The sequence below is a fragment of the Pteropus medius genome, unplaced genomic scaffold (assembly GCF_902729225.1).
Source record: "Pteropus medius unplaced genomic scaffold, Ma_sr-lr_union100, whole genome shotgun sequence".
NCBI lineage: Eukaryota > Metazoa > Chordata > Mammalia > Chiroptera > Pteropodidae > Pteropus > Pteropus medius.
Window position 1 is genome coordinate 15,333,397 of NW_024354503.1, and position 17,611 is coordinate 15,351,007.

Here is a 17,611-nt window from a genome sequence, read left to right on the forward strand (position 1 = left end):
CCGTCTTCCTCTTGCTGAAGGTCGTGTAGCGCCGCAGCTTGTTGTCGATGAACTCCATCTTGATCTTCACGCGGCCCCGAGTCTTCTTACCCGGCTTGGCCCCGCTCACCGCGCCGCTCACCGGCCCATAGCCCCCGGTGGCCGCGGCCGCCGCCTCGGGCCCACCGACCACCATGCCGATCTCCATCTCGCTTAGGCTTCGCTTCAGGCCGCGCCGCTCCGCGGCCAGCTCCTCCTCCTCGCCCGACTCCGAGTCGCCCTCGCTGCCGCTGTAGAGGGCCCCCGCGGTGGGCGCCGGGGTGGTTGTCGCTGCTGCTGCAGCCTCCCGCTCGAGGCGACCCGGCCCGAGCCCCGCGCCGTTCCCGGGGACCCGGCCCCCGTTGGCCCCGCGAGTCCCGCCGCCGCCACCTCCACCGCCCGGCCGCCCCGTCGGGGTCCGGTTCAGGGTGCCCCCCAGGGCCGAGCCCCGGCCCAGCGCCGCCGCGGCCCCAGCTTGGCTCGGTAACATGGCGCTCAATGCAGGAGGGCGGACGGGCAGTCAGCGAGGAATCGGAGTCGCCGCCGCCGCCGCCATCGGCTTCCCGGCTCAACCCGGCGCTCCCGCTGCTGCTAGTGCTGCTATCGCTGCCGCCGCCGCCGCCGCCGCTGCGAACCTGGGGCCCCTGCACGCCCGGGCCGACCTGGGCCCTCACTTTCTTGCCCCTGTGGCCCGGGTTGCCCCAGGCTGCGCGGAGCGCCCCCTGTCCGTATGCTGCGGCGGCGCGCTCGGCGGCCGTCAGCGTCCCCCCGGGGGCAGAGGCTGCTGGCCGCGGCTGGGACGGCGGGTGGAGGGGGCCGGGACCACGCGCAGGAGGCGAGGGATCCCCCGACCCTTCCCCCCATATAAAGAGATACAATGTTTCCTTTTATGGCGAGGCCGCTCCTTACATGGTGAGCCCCTATGCCCCCGCCCCATTGGTCCGCTGTTCCGGCACCTCCGCTCCCTATTGGCCCACAGGGGGAGCCTATTTGCATAAACATACCGAACTCGTTGCTGTCATCCCGCGTCAGTCGGCGACTCCGAAAGGGGAGGAGCGGATACCTCTTAAAGGAGCAGGAGAGGTGGTACGACTCCGCCCCCATGGCCAGAGAATAGGAGAATTGGGAGGGGCCTGCGGAGAGGAAGCCTGGGAGGGGACTAGCTTCTTGGAGTGCAATCTTGCTGAGAGGGAATAGCACAGTAAGGAGAGAGAATCCGGCACCGTAAGGGCTGGAAGCAAACACTAGAGTAGTTCCTGAGTGGATTGTGCAGGTTGCAGTAAATGATATAATACAGCCCAAATTCCGAGGGAGTTCAGAGATCGGAGCAGTAACCCACGCCTTCTAAAGTTACTGGTTGGGTCCCTGGTGTTCAGACTCGTCGCGTCCCCGCCACTCAGCTCCAGCCCTTCCCCTCCCCCCGACTTCCTTTCCCTTTCCCTCTTTCCAAGGAGACGACACTTTCCCACCAGGCCGGCTCCCTGGTCCTCATTCATCATCCTCTATACTGGGGAGGTCTTTGGCAGATGTACATATGGAAAAGACCGGAGAGACAGTCGGCCTCCCCGTCCCAGTTGGGGGCAGGGAGGAGAATGGAGATCAGTGAAGACTTCCAGCTGCGGGCTAGGCTAGGGGAGCCTGGGGGCGGGGGGGTCCCAGGGATAAAGCCCACCCCTCAGCCAGCTCAGAGGCCTGGGAAAAAAGTGTAGCCAGGAAGAAAGTTTAAGCAGGCAAGCACGCGCGCACACACACAGACACACACACACACACACCCCCATCTCTGGAAAGCCAAGGAGAAATAAAAGGACTAGGGTGCTGCAAGGACCAGGTTCAGGCTCTAGGTCTGGGTCTTAGCTACAAGACAGTGAAAATAGGGCTTTGCTGTTACAGAAACTATGCGAATCTGGAATCTGCCCCTTCCTAGCTCTGTTCTGGAAACAAGTGTTTGACCTTTCCAAACTCCATATTCCTCATTGTTGGTACCCATCCCATGAGGTTCTTAATGCAGATTAAATGAGATGAAAACTAAAGCGCAGAGTAAGTGATCAGTGAATAGTTAATAGGAGCTACCTGGGCAAACACCCTCTTGTGTTTGCTAGGATGGCAGAGAATGATGAATCCTACCTTAAAAGTTTGTGAAGATTAAGTGGTAGTGAAATCAACTTAGTATACTGCAACCAGCATTTAAAATACATTAATGGCTATTACAAAGAGCATGGGTAAATATTGCTAAATAAAACTTTTGTTTGCATTATTTATAGGTGAACCATATAAAATTGCCATTTTATAGATCAAGAGGGTGGGATAGTGTAGATTTCATATGGTTCAATGTGCGTGTGTCTGTGTACTGGATGACAATGCTGCATATCTTACTGAGTCACAATCCAAAGACTGAGATGTACTGAAATAAAGTATGTTCAAGTAATTTGTGATATAATGTGTGCATATATACATACACATACACGCACACCTATATTAAAAACATGGGGTCATTCATCAAACCCCTAAATACAGGAATTAAGAGCCTTCCTCTTCCCCATTTCCCGGCAGTTTTAAACAATGTTGTTTTTTTCCCAGTTTAATCCACATGACAGGTAGTTAAACATATGGAATGTGTTAGCTCAAGAGGAAGAACAGGTCAAATAGATAAATAGGTTCCAGAAGGGCTTCTGGGGCCACAGATGGTGCTTGGGACTGCAATTTATCTGAGTAGCAGTCTTACACCCACAGCCCTGGGGTCCATTCCTGCCTAGCTAAAGACTTTTCCATGTGAGACCCCTGGTTTAGAAACCGTCAGCAGTGGCACCCCAGAGGACAACTGCTACCTGCCACATCCACAGGACAGGGAAGTTCTCAGCTTCCCTTCTAATAGTCTGCTCTCTCTGATTTCACCCAACCCCTGGGCCATTCCACATGTATTAGTGCCACAGCACCTTCTCTTGCTTGGGATGGCTTCATCTTCACAGCACATTATTACCACTGGGCAAGGGGGACCTATACCCATATTATATTGGAGTATTACAAGTTCAGGAACCAAAACTGTTGATGTAGATAGTCAAAATCAAAAACTAGTCCATAGATGTGTTTTGTTTGGACTATATATCATTTTTAAATCAGGAGATTTTACATAAAAATCTGAATATCCAGCCTCTCTCTCAAAAAATTGGAATTTTTAGCAACTCTAGGCCTATATTCCCACAGGAGACTACTAGCCTAGAGCTGAGTTGAATGGTGGCCATATAAGAGGCATCTGTTCTCAGGTTCACTATAGACTCCACACAGCCCACTGAGCTCAGATAAATCCCAACTGGCCTCTCTGGAATGTGAGTTTGGTGCTTCTCTGTTAAGGCCTAAATCACACTAGTCCCCTGGAAGATGGGCACTCACATCCACCCCAGACCATGAAGAACCTCCAAAAGGGCATCAGAATTCCAGCCCGATTCCCTCATATACCATACTATTCCTTCTCTGCCCTTTCTCCTGATTTTTATCACCCAAATAACATCAAAACAAAAATTAAGGATTGCTTTAAAAAATTGTCACAAGAAAATATTACTAACTCTAAAACCATTTTCATTTGGAGTTAACTTTTACACAGGTATTAACTTCACGCAGAAGAAAAATGTCACAATTGTTATAGCAACATTTCAAGGAGTGAAGAAAAGAGATTCTGAATCAGTGTGCTTAGGAAGTCTAGAAAGCCATGCTCCAAACACAGATAGTGCTTACTTATCACTGCAGAGGAGTTTAGGAACTAGAGGTATGCGTTCTTTGCTTTATACAAGTCTGTACCATTTGACTTCTTCCATGATCAGTATTACTTTCATACAATTGTTTTTCTCTTCAAATTAGGCAAAGACAGAAACAAAGTAGAGGTAGAATAAATGGATCTTGGTGACAGGCTGCACAGGAAGGAGAGTACACAAAGAGGACTTAAGATGAACTGAGATTTTAAGTAAGGGTGACTATCCTCCAAACAGTGGTACCATTAATGGGAAGAGAAAACTTGGCTGGAGGAACAGGTTTAGGAGAGAGAACAATTCAGTTTGGGCCTTGGGGAACAAGCAGAGGAAAATATCCTGTAGAAAATGGGGAGCATGTGTCTGGACCTTGGAGTAGAGGCTGGAATTGCAGCTAATAGTTTGGGAACTGTCCACACTAAAGGCCCAATTAAAGACACATGAGGTGAGATGAGATTCCTGTGGGGGAGAACGCAGAGGAAGGCCAAGGACAGAATTCAGAACAGCCGTCTCTGAAAAAGGCAAAAGGCACCTCAGCTAGGGCTGGAGAAAGCCTGGTCAGAGAAGGTGGAGACCGCATACCAACATCGAACTCAAGAGAGGAGGGTTTGAAAAGGCAGATGTGGCCAGTGATGTTAGCTGCTGCAAAGTGGTCAAGGGAGACCAGGAGTGAGAGAAAAGGATCGGTGATTTATGACCTAGAGTAGTTCCTTCCCAATACTTATGAATGCAGCCCACGTTGAGAGATCATTTTTACATCGCAACCTATGGTGAATTAGATTTTGCTCTCAATTATTCACACCCTCTGTTGGATTTAGATATTCACATCCTTTGTCACATGTCTTTGTCTGCTACTTCTGTTGTTGGGTTTTGACATGTGACATGCTTGGGCCAATAAACTGTTAACAGACTTGTGGTTTGAAATGTGCTTGTACGATCTGGCTCAACCTCTTGTGCTCCTGCCACTGCATGAGAGCATGCTCTGGGATCAGCAGAGTAGACCCAAATCAGTCCTACAACCTGAAGCCAAGCCCAGCTGAACTCAGCTAGGTCCAGCCAAGATCAGCCGAACCTCACCAACTTGCAGATCCGTGAAGGAGAAAAATAATTGTTTTAAGTGACTGAGATTTGGGGGTTATAATGCAGGATTCCCACCCCAATAGCTAACAAATACATAACCTACTATACACAAACATGTATCAAATGTTACAAATAAAAGTTTGTAAAAGAATACTTACCCTTAAGGTGTACAATGTATTCTGATAGTTTCTATCATGTTTCATTATTTTTAAAATGCTAGTTGCAACCTACAATTTGAAAAACACTGCTCTAGAGAAATTGTTCTTGAGTTTTTTTTTTTTTCCCCACTACAACAGAACTTAGGGATGTAACACACTGTACATCAACAAGTAAGTGGCTCAATTACTAGCTGTGTGACCTTGGGGAAACTACCTGGCCTCCCTGCGCCTCAGCTTCCAAATCTGTGAAATGAGAACAGTAACATCTGGCTAGCAGAGTAATCACAGAGACTAAATGATAAAATGTATGTTAAGTGCTTAGTGACTGGTACAGAGCAAGTACTCAATAAATATTAGCTGTTATTTTCACTACTGAGAAGTGTGGTGAGGAACAGAATGAACTAGAGCAATTTCAGAGTGAAGGACTCTTTTCTTTAGGATGGGGAACCAGGCTGAAGTTACTGGAATAAGGTAAAATATAACTGAGACACAAGGTCTAGGTAACTAAGAGGCAGGCATCAAACCAGGTGAGGGCCTTGGAGCAATGAGGCATTAAGCATCATCTTTGCTCAGTGCTATCCACTCCATCTCCCTCCTAGAGTTTTAAAAGGATTCAGAGACCTGAATCTGTCATTAACTACTCCTCAAATCCTATTCTAACTTGCCTTCACTCATCCACCCTTCCCACTTGAGCAAGTAGTTGGCAGTCAGAAGCAACACGGGGTCCCATGGACAAGGGGCAGCTTTGCCTCCTGAGCCCACATTTTCAACTGCTCCAGGAACCAGAGAGAAAGACCATTGTCTGCCAGTTATTCCTGTCCCAGCCCCACCAGACTCTGTGAAGGCACATGGCCCCTCTGATAAGTGAGGGAAAACAAGACATGATTCATGGGCAACGGCAGGGAATGACCATCAGAAGCAAGTTGTAAAAAAGGCTTCTTTATTGAGAGCGGCGAATGTAAAAACAAAAACAAAAACAAACAAACAACAACAACAATAAAGGTGTGAGGCAGGGGTGGCCCCCCTCCCCATCTCCTCCAGGGCCCACCCCCTCCCTCCCACACCGACCCAACCCACGCTGCAAGTACATACAAAAGCCGCCCATGGTGCATACAAAAAGGGCGGGTTATATAGTGTCAAAAGCTCCTGAAAACTCCTTCATCTGCCAGGCACTTAGGATGAGGAAAGGAGAGAAGGGTGGGGAGGAGGCATGGGTCTAGGTCAGCGTCCAAAAGTCCATGCAGGAAGGACTCACTGCTGTGTCCTCCACGATCCTGGCGCAGACCCTGCAGTGGGGGCGGAGGGGGCATGGGCCAGAACTACCCAGGCATTTGAGTATATTAAAGAACTCCCCTCAAACCCAGCTCATCTTCTGCCTAGCCCTCCCTGGGCAAAGTTGGCAGACAAGCGGCAGAATTGGACCTGGTCAAGGGGAGGAGATCCAGGCCAGAAATTGGGGTTACCTGAGGCACCCGCACTGTCCCTAATGGGGGAAGGGGTGGCAGAGAAAGCTGCTCAGCCCAAGGCCCTAGTAACCCAATTTGGGTCCGAATCAGCCTCCCCAGGGGCTGAGGGTGAGGAAGAGGGGGAAAGCCCAGGCCTTGCCCAGACCGCAGCAGTGCCTGTGGAGCCAGGGCAGGGCCCCTCGGGCCAAGGAGGACAGGGATCTTGCCCATCATGCTGCGGGGACCCCTCAAGAGGTCCTCCTCTGCCCACGCCAGCCTGAGGCACAGCCTGCCTGGGCTCCCTCCTCATGGCTTGCTGTCTGCAGGGTTATCTCCCAGGGTGTTGGCAATCTCACTGAAGGAGGGTCGGTCCTTGGGGCTGACAGCCCAGCAGCGCTGCATCAGCCGGTAGAGCTTGGAAGGGCAGCCCTCAGGCTGTGGAAGTTTGGCCTTCCCAGCCTGCAAGTCTGCAGAAAGATGGTGGGAGGAGTGTTAGTCAAAACTTTTGATCACCTGTCCAATATTCTCTGGAGCCTGCAGTTCCCACAGTCACAGGAAGGCAACTTGGGGTAGGGGTCACTGGCCAGTGGTGAGTGGGTGCTGACTCAAGGAGTATGCGGGATGTATCTTGTAACCAAAGTTTTCCTTTGGTTACAAGATACAGCTCCCTTGGCCTGGTGGTGCCAGGGTCCACAGAGCACACACAGCCAGTGTATGGGGGCGAAGGTGGCGTCGATGGGCAGGTGTCAGTGGCTAGAGTGGGCACTGGAGGTAAGGGCTAATTACCAACCAGTATGAAAGTATTTCAGTGGCCGTATCTATGTACTAGCCCTGAGAGAGGAGGCAGGTTTAGCCGGCCCCAAGACCTTAAGCAAACTTTCCACCTGGAGAACATCTGGAATCGTTCCTTGGAAACACAGCTGCCTACCTGCTAGCACTTCATCATCGGTCTGCCCACCATGGGGCATCTCTCCATGGGTGAACACTTCCCACATCAGCACGCCGAAGGCCCAGACATCAGACTTGGTGGAGAAGTCGCCCTCCAATATGGCTTCAGGGGACATCCAGCGTAGTGGCACCCAAGCCTGGCGGAAGTGGTAGTACTCACTGCAGAAGAAAACCACATACAGGGATGGGGGTGGGGCCTCTGTGGCTCAGGGTGTGGGGTGGGGTGAGAGACACGGCCTGGGACCCCAACCTCGACCTAGGTCTGGGTCTCATATCCAAGCTGGAGCCCAACTTTTCTACATCAAGGCACTCAGAGAAATCAGTAACATTTATGCTGAGCATGGAGATATACGAGGAAATTTAGAGCCATCCACGTGTAGTGTGAACGTTAAAAATTCCGTTAAGAATCAAACTTTGCCTAGATGTTATTATAAAAAAAAGCTAATATGTACTTTCGGTATTGGTTTAAAAATGTGAAAAACGAGACCACGTTAAATGAAAAAATTTTTTAAACGCTCTACTAGTGATAAATCAATCATGAATAAAGCAACGGTCAGATAAAATGGGGTGACTCAGAACTGGGGTGACTCGAGGGGAAGTTCCTGGAGGTGGTACGTGGAGCATGTGTAGTCATTCCAGAGCAGTCTCTGGCTGTGAGTGCTGAACTTGAAATCTTAGTCTTCGAAATAGTAACTACTGAATTCAGGAGGTTATAGAGGAAGCCACATATATAGTTAAATTATATGTAAACTGTTATAAAGTTTGACCAGTTATTTAAAAAGGTTTATAATTTTTTATCACTAGAGAAAATGCATAAAAGTCAGGGACCTGTGGCACACTGGCTGCGACGCCTATGGTACCTGTGGAGAGAGGATGGGAAGGCTCTGCCCAACCTGGGCCCTCCGGCTTCGGACCAAGTAGACACTAGCCCTTTTCCACACCCCACGAACTGCATCTGCCCTCTGCCCCTCTCCCAGCCCCACCCATGTCCTTCTACCTGTTGTACACATCCTTGCTGAGCCCCAGGGCCGACACCTTCACCTGTCTCTGGGCACTGACCAGGCAGTTGCGAGTGGCCAGGTCCTTGTGCACAAAGCGGTTGTTGGACAGGTGCTCCATTCCCAGGGCCACCTGAGTGCACAGGGCCACCTAGAGTGAGAAAGGGGCTTGTCAGGGCACCCAGATCTATGAGATCAAGGTGACCATCCCCAAAACAACTCCTGGTAGAGTCTCAGTGCCACCGGTGTGATCCTTAGGAAGCCCAAAAGCAAAGGCACAACGGCCTCCGTCTCCTTCTCTGTGATGAGGATGATAACAGTGCCTGCATCACTGGCTGTGGGAAGAATGGAATTAAATGAAGTTAAGCTCTTGGAACCACCCGAACACACAGCAGGTGCTAGATAAGGGAGTGGCACATGGGGTGGGGAGAACATATAGTAGCCACTTGTTGAATGAAAAATAACTGGGCAGTAATCATAGCTTACATCTTTAGGGGTTGTTCCTTTTCGTTTTTACTTCAAAATTGCATATATTCTATCAGTTGTATACAAAATGTATACATATATGTAAAATTTGTTTTTTTGTGTGAATTCACTCTCTCACATACACACAAACTGGTTGCCTCCAAGGAGGGGAGCTAGGGACTAGAAAAGAGAAAGGTAGGGAAACCTTTGGTTCACATTTTTTTAATTGTGAACTACATATAGAAAATATCACATATTTGTATACTTCCACAATTAAAACACTCACACCCAGGAAATGATCATTAAGTTAAAACAAAAAACCCCCCAACAATGTTAGTACACCAGAAACCCCTAAGGGCTCCTTCCTCATCACATATTCTCCTTCCCCTTCAGAGGTAATATTGTCCTGACTTTAGGATAATTTCTTGGCTCTTCTTTGTAGTTTTACCACTTACACGTATGTTCCTAGAACAATATAATTCATTTTGGGGGCCAGATAAGTATACAAAATGTATATTCTTTTGTGCCTGATTCTTTCATTCAGCATCGTGAGATTCATCTATTTTTGGGGGGTACTACTATACTGAGTTTTCATCCTGAATATATCATAATTTATTCATTCTAATGCCAATGGATATTTGTTTTCCCCCCAGCTTTGGGCTATTATGAACAGTGCTGCTATAACTGTTCTTATGGATGTATACCTGTATGAGTTTAAGATACCCAGGTGTGGGTCACGGACTATGAGTATCTCTAGCTCTAAAAAATAATGCCAAACTATTTCCCAAAGTATAAGAGAGTTAGGGATATTTTTCACTGATGCTCTTTTTAAATTTTTGAGCCATGTGAATGTATTATATAGACTATAAATGTAATGAAGTCATATTAATATTTTAAAGTATATATCTATGCACTGAACAAATATTAATTGAGCATCTACTGTATACCATACACACCTGAGTGCTGGTGGAATATAACAGAGAGCAAGGGCTCCTAGTAAGAGGGCAGTCTAGAAGAGACACAAGAATTGTACCTGCAGAAGACTGCCACCACCAGGGAGAAAGTGGTTTATGCCAATCAGAACTAAAATTGGAGGACCAGGAGAGTGCCTGTAAGGACCTATGGCCCCTTTGCCTCTGTCGCCTTATCCAAATCTTGGGAGCAACCACCGAGGAACACGTGGGAACTGTAACATTTTCTTGTATATAAACACAAGGCAAAAAGAAATGCAAAGAGATCTCTGGAACCTGTGGAAGATTATTTAACAAGTTACAGGCCAGCTGTGTGCTTCTTCTGGCATACAGACTCATTCTCAGGATCCACAAGGGAAAAGTCAGCCATCAGATAATGTAATCATTGAGGGATGAAGATAAGAATGTGGCCAAAACCCAGTATCACTGGTGACCAAGGAAATATAAACCACGACCCGATGAGATATCATTTTACACATAATGAATTACAAAAGGTCAAAGTCTGCCTCCAACTTATCTCTGTTGGTTCAGAAAAAAATGCATGAAAAATAATAATACATATACCTACAGAGACAAAGAGAAAGCAAATGGGACGAAATGTAAACAACTGAATCTGGATAAAGGGTTTGTAGAAGTTCCTGGAACTGTTCTTATACCCTTTTAAGTTTGAAATATCAAAATAAAAACTTACCAAACACACACACACACACACACGCACGCACGCACGCGCGTGCACACACACGCACATTAAAAAACGATGTCTAACCAATGTACTATATACTTGAAACTAATTTAAATAAATAAATTTAATGAAAAAAAATGACTAACTAAATAAAAGCAGCTCATGGATGAGCCAACAGTGAGTATGTTATAGATTATCTGAAGATTAAGGTTAATCTGATTCTATGTTCCTGAAGTTCAAAAAGGGATAAAAGTGAATGGGAGTGGTAGAGGGGCTGTTGCCAAGTTACCTAGTGAAAGAAGGAAACCAATAAGAGAGAAGGAACATTTGCTGAGTACCTACTGCGTGCTGTGTCCTGAACAAGGCCAGCTGCCTCTCCTACTTGCACTCTCTGAAGTATGGCCATCTATGGCTCTGCCCATGGTTCCCTCCAAGGCTATATACTCAGCCTAATACCAAAGTCTGGCTCTTTCCTCAATACTGCAGCTGCCTCTCCTAGGTCTTATTATTGGTGTTGGGGGCACGAGAAGGGCTGTCTACCCATCAGTAAGCCCAGAGGTGGAGTGCTGGCTTCGACCTGGCCCTTAAGCATCGCTGGCTGGCTCTGAGCAGCTTCATCAGCCTGGCTGCCAGGGTCACAGGAAGGCTGGCCAATGACATCCCTGCAGACTCCACTGTATCCCATAGTTGTTTGCTAACTGTGGTAACAACCTATTAGCATGCTATCAAACCAATTTAGTGAATCTTACCAGCATTAAAAATAAAAGAAACAGTTACATCTGAAAATTATATAATTGTATTAACCAGTTACCCCGATAAACTTAAAATAAACAAACAAATAAATTAATAAATGGAACAGAGAATATAATAACTGAAATGAAGAATACCTTAGGAAGAATCAACAGATTAGATGAAGCAGAAGATCAAATCAGCAATTTAGAAGATAAGATGAGAGAAAACAGCCAAGCAGAACAGCAACAAGAAAAAAGAATCCGTCTACGCCCATGCTACGCCCTGCTCAGAGGCTAAGCAGGGTCGGACCTGGTTAGTACTTGGATGGGAGACCACCTAGGAAGACCAGGTGCTGAAGAGGCATAAAAAATAAAACATAAGGGATTGTAAGATGACAAGGTCCTTGCAATCTGTGAGGTCAATCAAGGGTTGCCTCGCCTAAAAAAAGAAAGAAAGAAAGAAAGAAAAAAGAATCCAAAAATATGAGGATAGTTTAAGGGGCCTCTGGGACAACATCAAGTGTACCAACATTCGCATCATAGGAGTACAAGAGAGAGAGCAAGAAATTGAAAACCTATTTGAAGAAATAATGGTGGAAAACTTCCCTGACCTGGAGAAGAAAATAGACACAGAAGCCCAGGAAGCGCAGAGTCTCAAAAAACATGAACCCAAAGAGGCCCACATCTCTTTTTAACATTTTTTTTTTTATTACCATAATTAAAACGCCAAAAGTTAAAGACAAAAAGCAGCAAGAGAAAAGCAGTTAGTGACCTCAAGGGAGTTCCCATAACATTGGCAGCTGACTTCTCAACAGAAACTTTGTAGGTCAGAAGGGATTGACATAAAATATTCAAAAGGAGAAAAGCAAGGTCCTACAACCATGATCACTCTACCCAGAAAAGCTATCATTCAGAATGGGAGAAAAGATAAAAATCTTCCCAGACAAGAAAAAACTAAAGGAATTCGTCACCACCAAACTAGTATTACAAGAAATGTTAAAGGGACTTCTTTAAGAAAATAAAAATCAAAACTATGAATAATAAAATGGCAAAACAAAAACATACCTATAAACAATTACTTTAAATGTAAATGGATTATATGCTCCAATCAAAAGACATAGGATGGTTGAATGGATAAGAAAACAAGAACCTTACATATGCTGCCTACAAGAGACCCACTTCAGATTGAAAGACACACACAGTGAAAGTAAAGGGATAGAAAAAAATTTTCATGAAAATAGAAACAAATGAAAAAGAGATAGCAATACTTATGCTAAACAAAATAGACTTCAAAACAAAGGCTATAACAAGAGACAAGGAAGGACCCAGTTATCCCACTTCTGGGTATTTATTTGAAGAAACCCAAAACAAGACTTCGAAGGGACATGAGAATCTATGTTCATTGCAGCATTATTTACAAAAGCCAAGACTTGAGTGTCCATCAATGGATGAATGAAAAAAGAAGAGGTGGTACATATATACAATGGAATATTACTCAGCCATCAAAAAGAATGAAATATTGCCCTCTGCAACAACATGGGTGAACCTAGAGAGTACTGTGCTGAGTGGAGTAAGTCAGACAAGAGAAAGACAAATGCCATATGATTTCACTTACATGTGGAATCTAAAGAACAAAATAAACAAACAAAACAGAAACAAACTCATAGATGCAGAGAACATTTCGATGGTTGTCAGATGGGAGGGGCTGAGGTAAAAAGGAGAAGGGATTAAGAAGTACAAATTGGTAGTTACAAAATAGTCATGCGAGTCTATGGCCATCCACCCTAAACAAGCCTGATCCCATCTGATCTCGGAAGCTAAGCAGGGTCAACCAAGGGTTGCCTCCCCTAAAATAAATAAATAAACAAACAGTCATGCGGATATAAGGTACAGCATAAGGAATATAGTCAGTAATATTGTAATAACTACATACTTGTTAGATGGTACTAGATTTATTGGGATGATGACTTTTTAAGATACATAAATAAATGTCTAATCACCATGTTATACACCTGAAACTAATATTGTATGCCAAATGTAACTAAAAAATAAAATAATTTTAAAAAATGGAATAGAAAATGTCAGAGTCCATTCTCTTAGTAAGGGTAAGTATTCCTAATATTTTTTTCATTTTTTAAAATATACACACGTTATTAGGTTATGATGCAAAATGTGCTTTCTGCTACTGCGAGTCTCAGTCAAAAAAAGTTTAAAAAAACAACAATCTAAACCTATTTTGTCTAAAACAGTAGCCCCTAGCCTCGTGTGGCTATTTCAGTTAATTAAAACTTAATTTCAGTTTCTCAGTGGCTCCAGCCACATTCTAAGTGCTTAGTAGCCACATGGAGAGAGTAATTACTACATTGGACAGCAGTAGATATAGAACATTTCCATTATTGCAGGAAGTTCTATTAAACGGCACTGATACAAACAACCACCAACCAAACAGGACCCATCTCCATATTCAACATATTGACTGATACTGCATATGCAGAAGCACGAACAAAGGACCTCATCAAGAGTTGGAAAAAAATCTCATTCTCTTGGTACATTTTCTTTATCAAAAGTAAGAAAATCTCTGTGTAGCTTCCAACCAAATGTGTGTAAGGAGGGTTAAAGAAGTCAGATGAACAGATCTACCAAGATTTCTGAGCCCTCCCTGGGTACAGAGCCCTGCATAGGATCTCCAAGGAAAAGTAGAGGCCATGCTCCCCAAACAGTCCCCAGACTGCCATTTTTAGAATGCCCCAAGTATCACTGGTGGTAAAAGGGCCAGATGACCGACCACTGACGTGGTCATCATAAATGGACAGACTCTACTTCAGGCTTCAAAACACCAAGGCATTGTCCAGCCTTGCTGGGTCATCTGTTAGGGGCAAAGGATTTTGTAATGTGACCTCATCAGACTTGCCATCCCATCCATCTGCTCTCAATCTGCTGCTAGTCAAGGAAAACAGAACAGAGTGAACTTGGCATGGTGACTAACTTGCTATCTTTTAAGAGAGGCAGCGCTTCTAGCAATACTGGCTAAGTGAGGATAGTAAAAGGGAATTCTGTTAGACCCAAGCCAATTGAGTGTTTCCTTACTGCTGGGCAAGACGCCATCAGGTGGCCACAGGGTTATTTGTGAATACTGTTATAAAGACCTGACCCACCCCTTCCTTTCCAACTTTAACACTCGAAGGGCTTGCCCAAGTTCCACTAACTCACTACTGCACTCTTCTCACAACAGGCATTCTGGGTCCCGTCACAGTATCTAACTGCATGAAGCGCTGTCCACCGGATGTGTGCTAAGCTGACCCTGCTTCTCATCCTCTCATCAGCTCACAGATGATCCATAGAACAATCATAGGTTACAGTTCTCAGACTTCAAAATATCCATCATCTTATCAGTTACTCTAAAAAGCATTAACTACAATTATGCCAGCACCCAGGGCCCATGTCTTTGATTTCTATCACTATCCTATTGCTATCCTGAAATCCTCCTGGGGTTCCCCCAGCCCACCCACATTATCGTCATTCCAGCTCTAACTGGCCAAGGAGCACCCTGTCTACTACTTCAACTCCCTTTAAAAACTTAATTCTACCTCCTTCTATTCCCCCAGGACCCATAGGAACACAGTAGCTCATTAAATTATTAGCACAAGAAAGTATCTACCAGTTTTAATATATATTTCCCAATAATTTTAATTTGTCCTCAAAAAGTAGTAGTTTTCAAGCCACTGAGACCCACGTAGGTCTCAAAAACAATTTTGTGGGTTAAAAAAAAAAAGGATAGGAAATATCCAGTGCATCAAATATAGTATTGTGAAAGTTTAATTTTAGTTGTTGTGAGTGTATATGCATGATGTAAAATATATTTCTTATAGGCGATTCTAATCAAAAAATATTTCAAAACCACTGTTCTACACAAGGACTCCTTGAACTTTAATGAGCTTAGGAATCAGCTAGAAAAGTTATTTTAAAAATGCAGGTACTCAGACCCTATTCTCAGAAATTCTGATTCCCTCAGCCTCAGTGAGGTATGGTCCAGAAATCCACATTCCATTTAAGCAATTTCCCCCCTCCTTTGCATTTGATGCAGAATATTGTCCTTGGAGAGTATGGAATCTAACTTATTGAAGCTCTCCCACGAAATTTAAGATGTTCTGACAAAAAAGTATAGGAGAGATCTTTAGTAAAGGTGGTGATGACTTTCAGCCAAATAGTTCCTCAGGTCATGTGATGGAGGTAACTGACTTTCTGTCAGCCTATGTCCCTGTCTCAGCCACAGAAACTTACCTTGACTTCCCTCTCTCCTGAATCCATCCCCTTCCTGCTATTCAACTACTTCCTGCCCTTGAGAACTGACCTCAAATGACTTTTTCTACCAGGGAATATTTGTTGATCACAATGTCTGTCCACCAAAAGGAAGCGGATGTCTTCCACACCTCTTAATTTATGTCTCTCACTTACTTTCCGTGTTGCACCTGAAGTATGTATGGCATGTACATCCTAATTTACCTAAGCTCCCCCACCAGACACTAAGTGCTCCGTGGATGCCTGACAGTTTCAATTTTGTCTCACCAAAGGCCCTTAGGGCCATGCCTGGCTCAGTAAAGATTAGCTGGCTCCATGCGTGTCCTGATTTGTGAGCTCTGGGGTCTTGACAACCCATGGAGCTAAAGTAGCATGTCCTTTCCTGGGGCTTCTCAGAGATGGCAGTAGGGACTTAAGATCAAGAGGCCAGCTCTGGGTGACCTGGGGCCAGGTCACTTGCCCTGTCTGGGTCTTAGTAAATTCACCTGTAATGAGAGGAGGCCAGCCTGAAGGGCACAGAGCCACTTCCCCAGAGAGATCAGGAGCAGCCAGAGTCCCACTCACAGGCCACACCTTTCTACTCTGCCCTGAGTCTGTGACCTGAGTCAGCCTACAAGGCAAAGGAATGGTGACCTAGGAGGGCTCTAGCAGTATCTGCCTACCTGCCCTGAGCTATGATTGATTTATGAGGTGACTTCACTATCAGCTTGAGAGCAAACTGCCCAGTCACTGTGGAAGGAGGCAGATCCATTTCAGAGGGGAGGGGAGGAGTTTGTGGGCAGGAAGAGCTGGGCCACAGAAAGTATCATCTGATGTGGCAGGAGGGAGTAGGCAAGCTTTGCCTTCTTTACTGTTTCATCCGAGGCCTGCTCTACCATGGGGCTCTAGCCAGGACTCTATGCCCAGAGCAACCCTCTGTACAGAAGGCAGGAGGAGAACAGGAAGGAAAGGCTACACAGCCTACAGCACAAGTGAGAGTGAAAGTGTGAAAACCACAGTGAGTGAAACATGGGCAGCCCATTCACAGAAGAGCCTTCCACGCTCAGAAGAAACAAGCTCAGGGCCACAGTCAGCCCAGGAGAACCCAAAATGCTCAGGCTGCTTGCTGCTCTTCCAGATAAGTACTCCTTGCTGTTCATCCTCAATGCTCCCTGCAGGGAGCACATTATGTCCTGCTCCAGTAGCAAGGGCTAAGAGCAACTCTTCAACATGAAGACAACATGGCAACAGAAAGCCTCTTTTGGGTTGTATGCTCTGGGACAAGTCACTTAACCTCTTAGACTTCAATTTGTTCATCCACAAAATAGTGACACATTAAGAATTGTGACACATAATTGCAATCACTGAGATAACATATGCGAAGTACTTACCACAGGCCCACAGGGAGCACTCAATCGGTGGCATCTGTTACGATGACTGCCCTCGCTCCTGGCCCACCCTTGAGGACCTCTCCCTCCCTGTCCTCACCTTCTGCTTAGTGCTGAGGGGCTGGGACTTCAATTTTTCATCCTTGCTCTTGGAAATCCTCAGGAACTGTTTGAGGTCTCCCTGAAGAAAAAGCCAAAGTTTCTGTCAGGTCAGAGCCCAGCCATTCTGTCCAAAGCATCAAACCATACAGGTGCTCCCAGGGTGTCTGCCTAGCAAATGGCGAGAAACCCTGATCTCAGTGCCCACCCCAGCGTGGAGGCCCCGCCTGTGGAGAAAGTCCAATGGGAATTAAAAGATACATATGCGATGCCTCCTAGGAGCTCTCTTAGTCAGAAAAAGAAGACAGTCGTAACTACCCTCAAGGGAGCCTCCAGACAAGGCAGATGCCAAGAGGAAAACACAGCACCCCCTATTGACTCCTGCTCTCCAGGGGTTTATTATCTAACAGACATAAACAGGGGGAACTCCAGCAGTAAATATATACACAAAGCACTAATAAGCACTTCTAATGAGAAGATTAAAGATTACTCCTCCCCTTCCTGCACCGGATTTGATAAGCAGCAGTGGTTTGAAGACCAAGGGGATTAGGCCCAGGTCAGTCAGGGAATGAAGAGCAAGGGGCAGATCTGGGCATGACCACTGAGGTGG

General features: G+C 45.9%; 2 protein-coding genes across 2 annotated transcripts in view; both read right to left on the reverse strand.

Annotated features, from left to right (window-relative positions):
* The window catches only part of SRF (serum response factor), a 9,427-nt gene extending 8,627 nt beyond the window's left edge, over nt 1-800 (reverse strand). Inside the window, exon 1 of the mRNA XM_039854514.1 lies at nt 1-800. This exon is cut by the window's left edge and continues 3 nt beyond it. Coding sequence (XP_039710448.1) covers nt 1-508 — 508 coding nt within the window. The 5' untranslated portion in view covers nt 509-800.
* A 5,115-nt stretch (nt 801-5,915) lies between these two features.
* The window catches only part of PTK7 (protein tyrosine kinase 7 (inactive)), a 57,376-nt gene continuing 45,680 nt past the window's right edge, over nt 5,916-17,611 (reverse strand). The window contains exons 17-20 of the mRNA XM_039854493.1: nt 17,003-17,083; nt 8,387-8,538; nt 7,370-7,548; nt 5,916-6,908 (exon numbers count right to left, since the gene is read on the reverse strand). Of these exons, the coding sequence (XP_039710427.1) occupies nt 6,748-6,908; nt 7,370-7,548; nt 8,387-8,538; nt 17,003-17,083 (573 nt within the window). The 3' untranslated portion in view covers nt 5,916-6,747. The remainder of the gene's footprint in view (nt 6,909-7,369; nt 7,549-8,386; nt 8,539-17,002; nt 17,084-17,611) is intronic.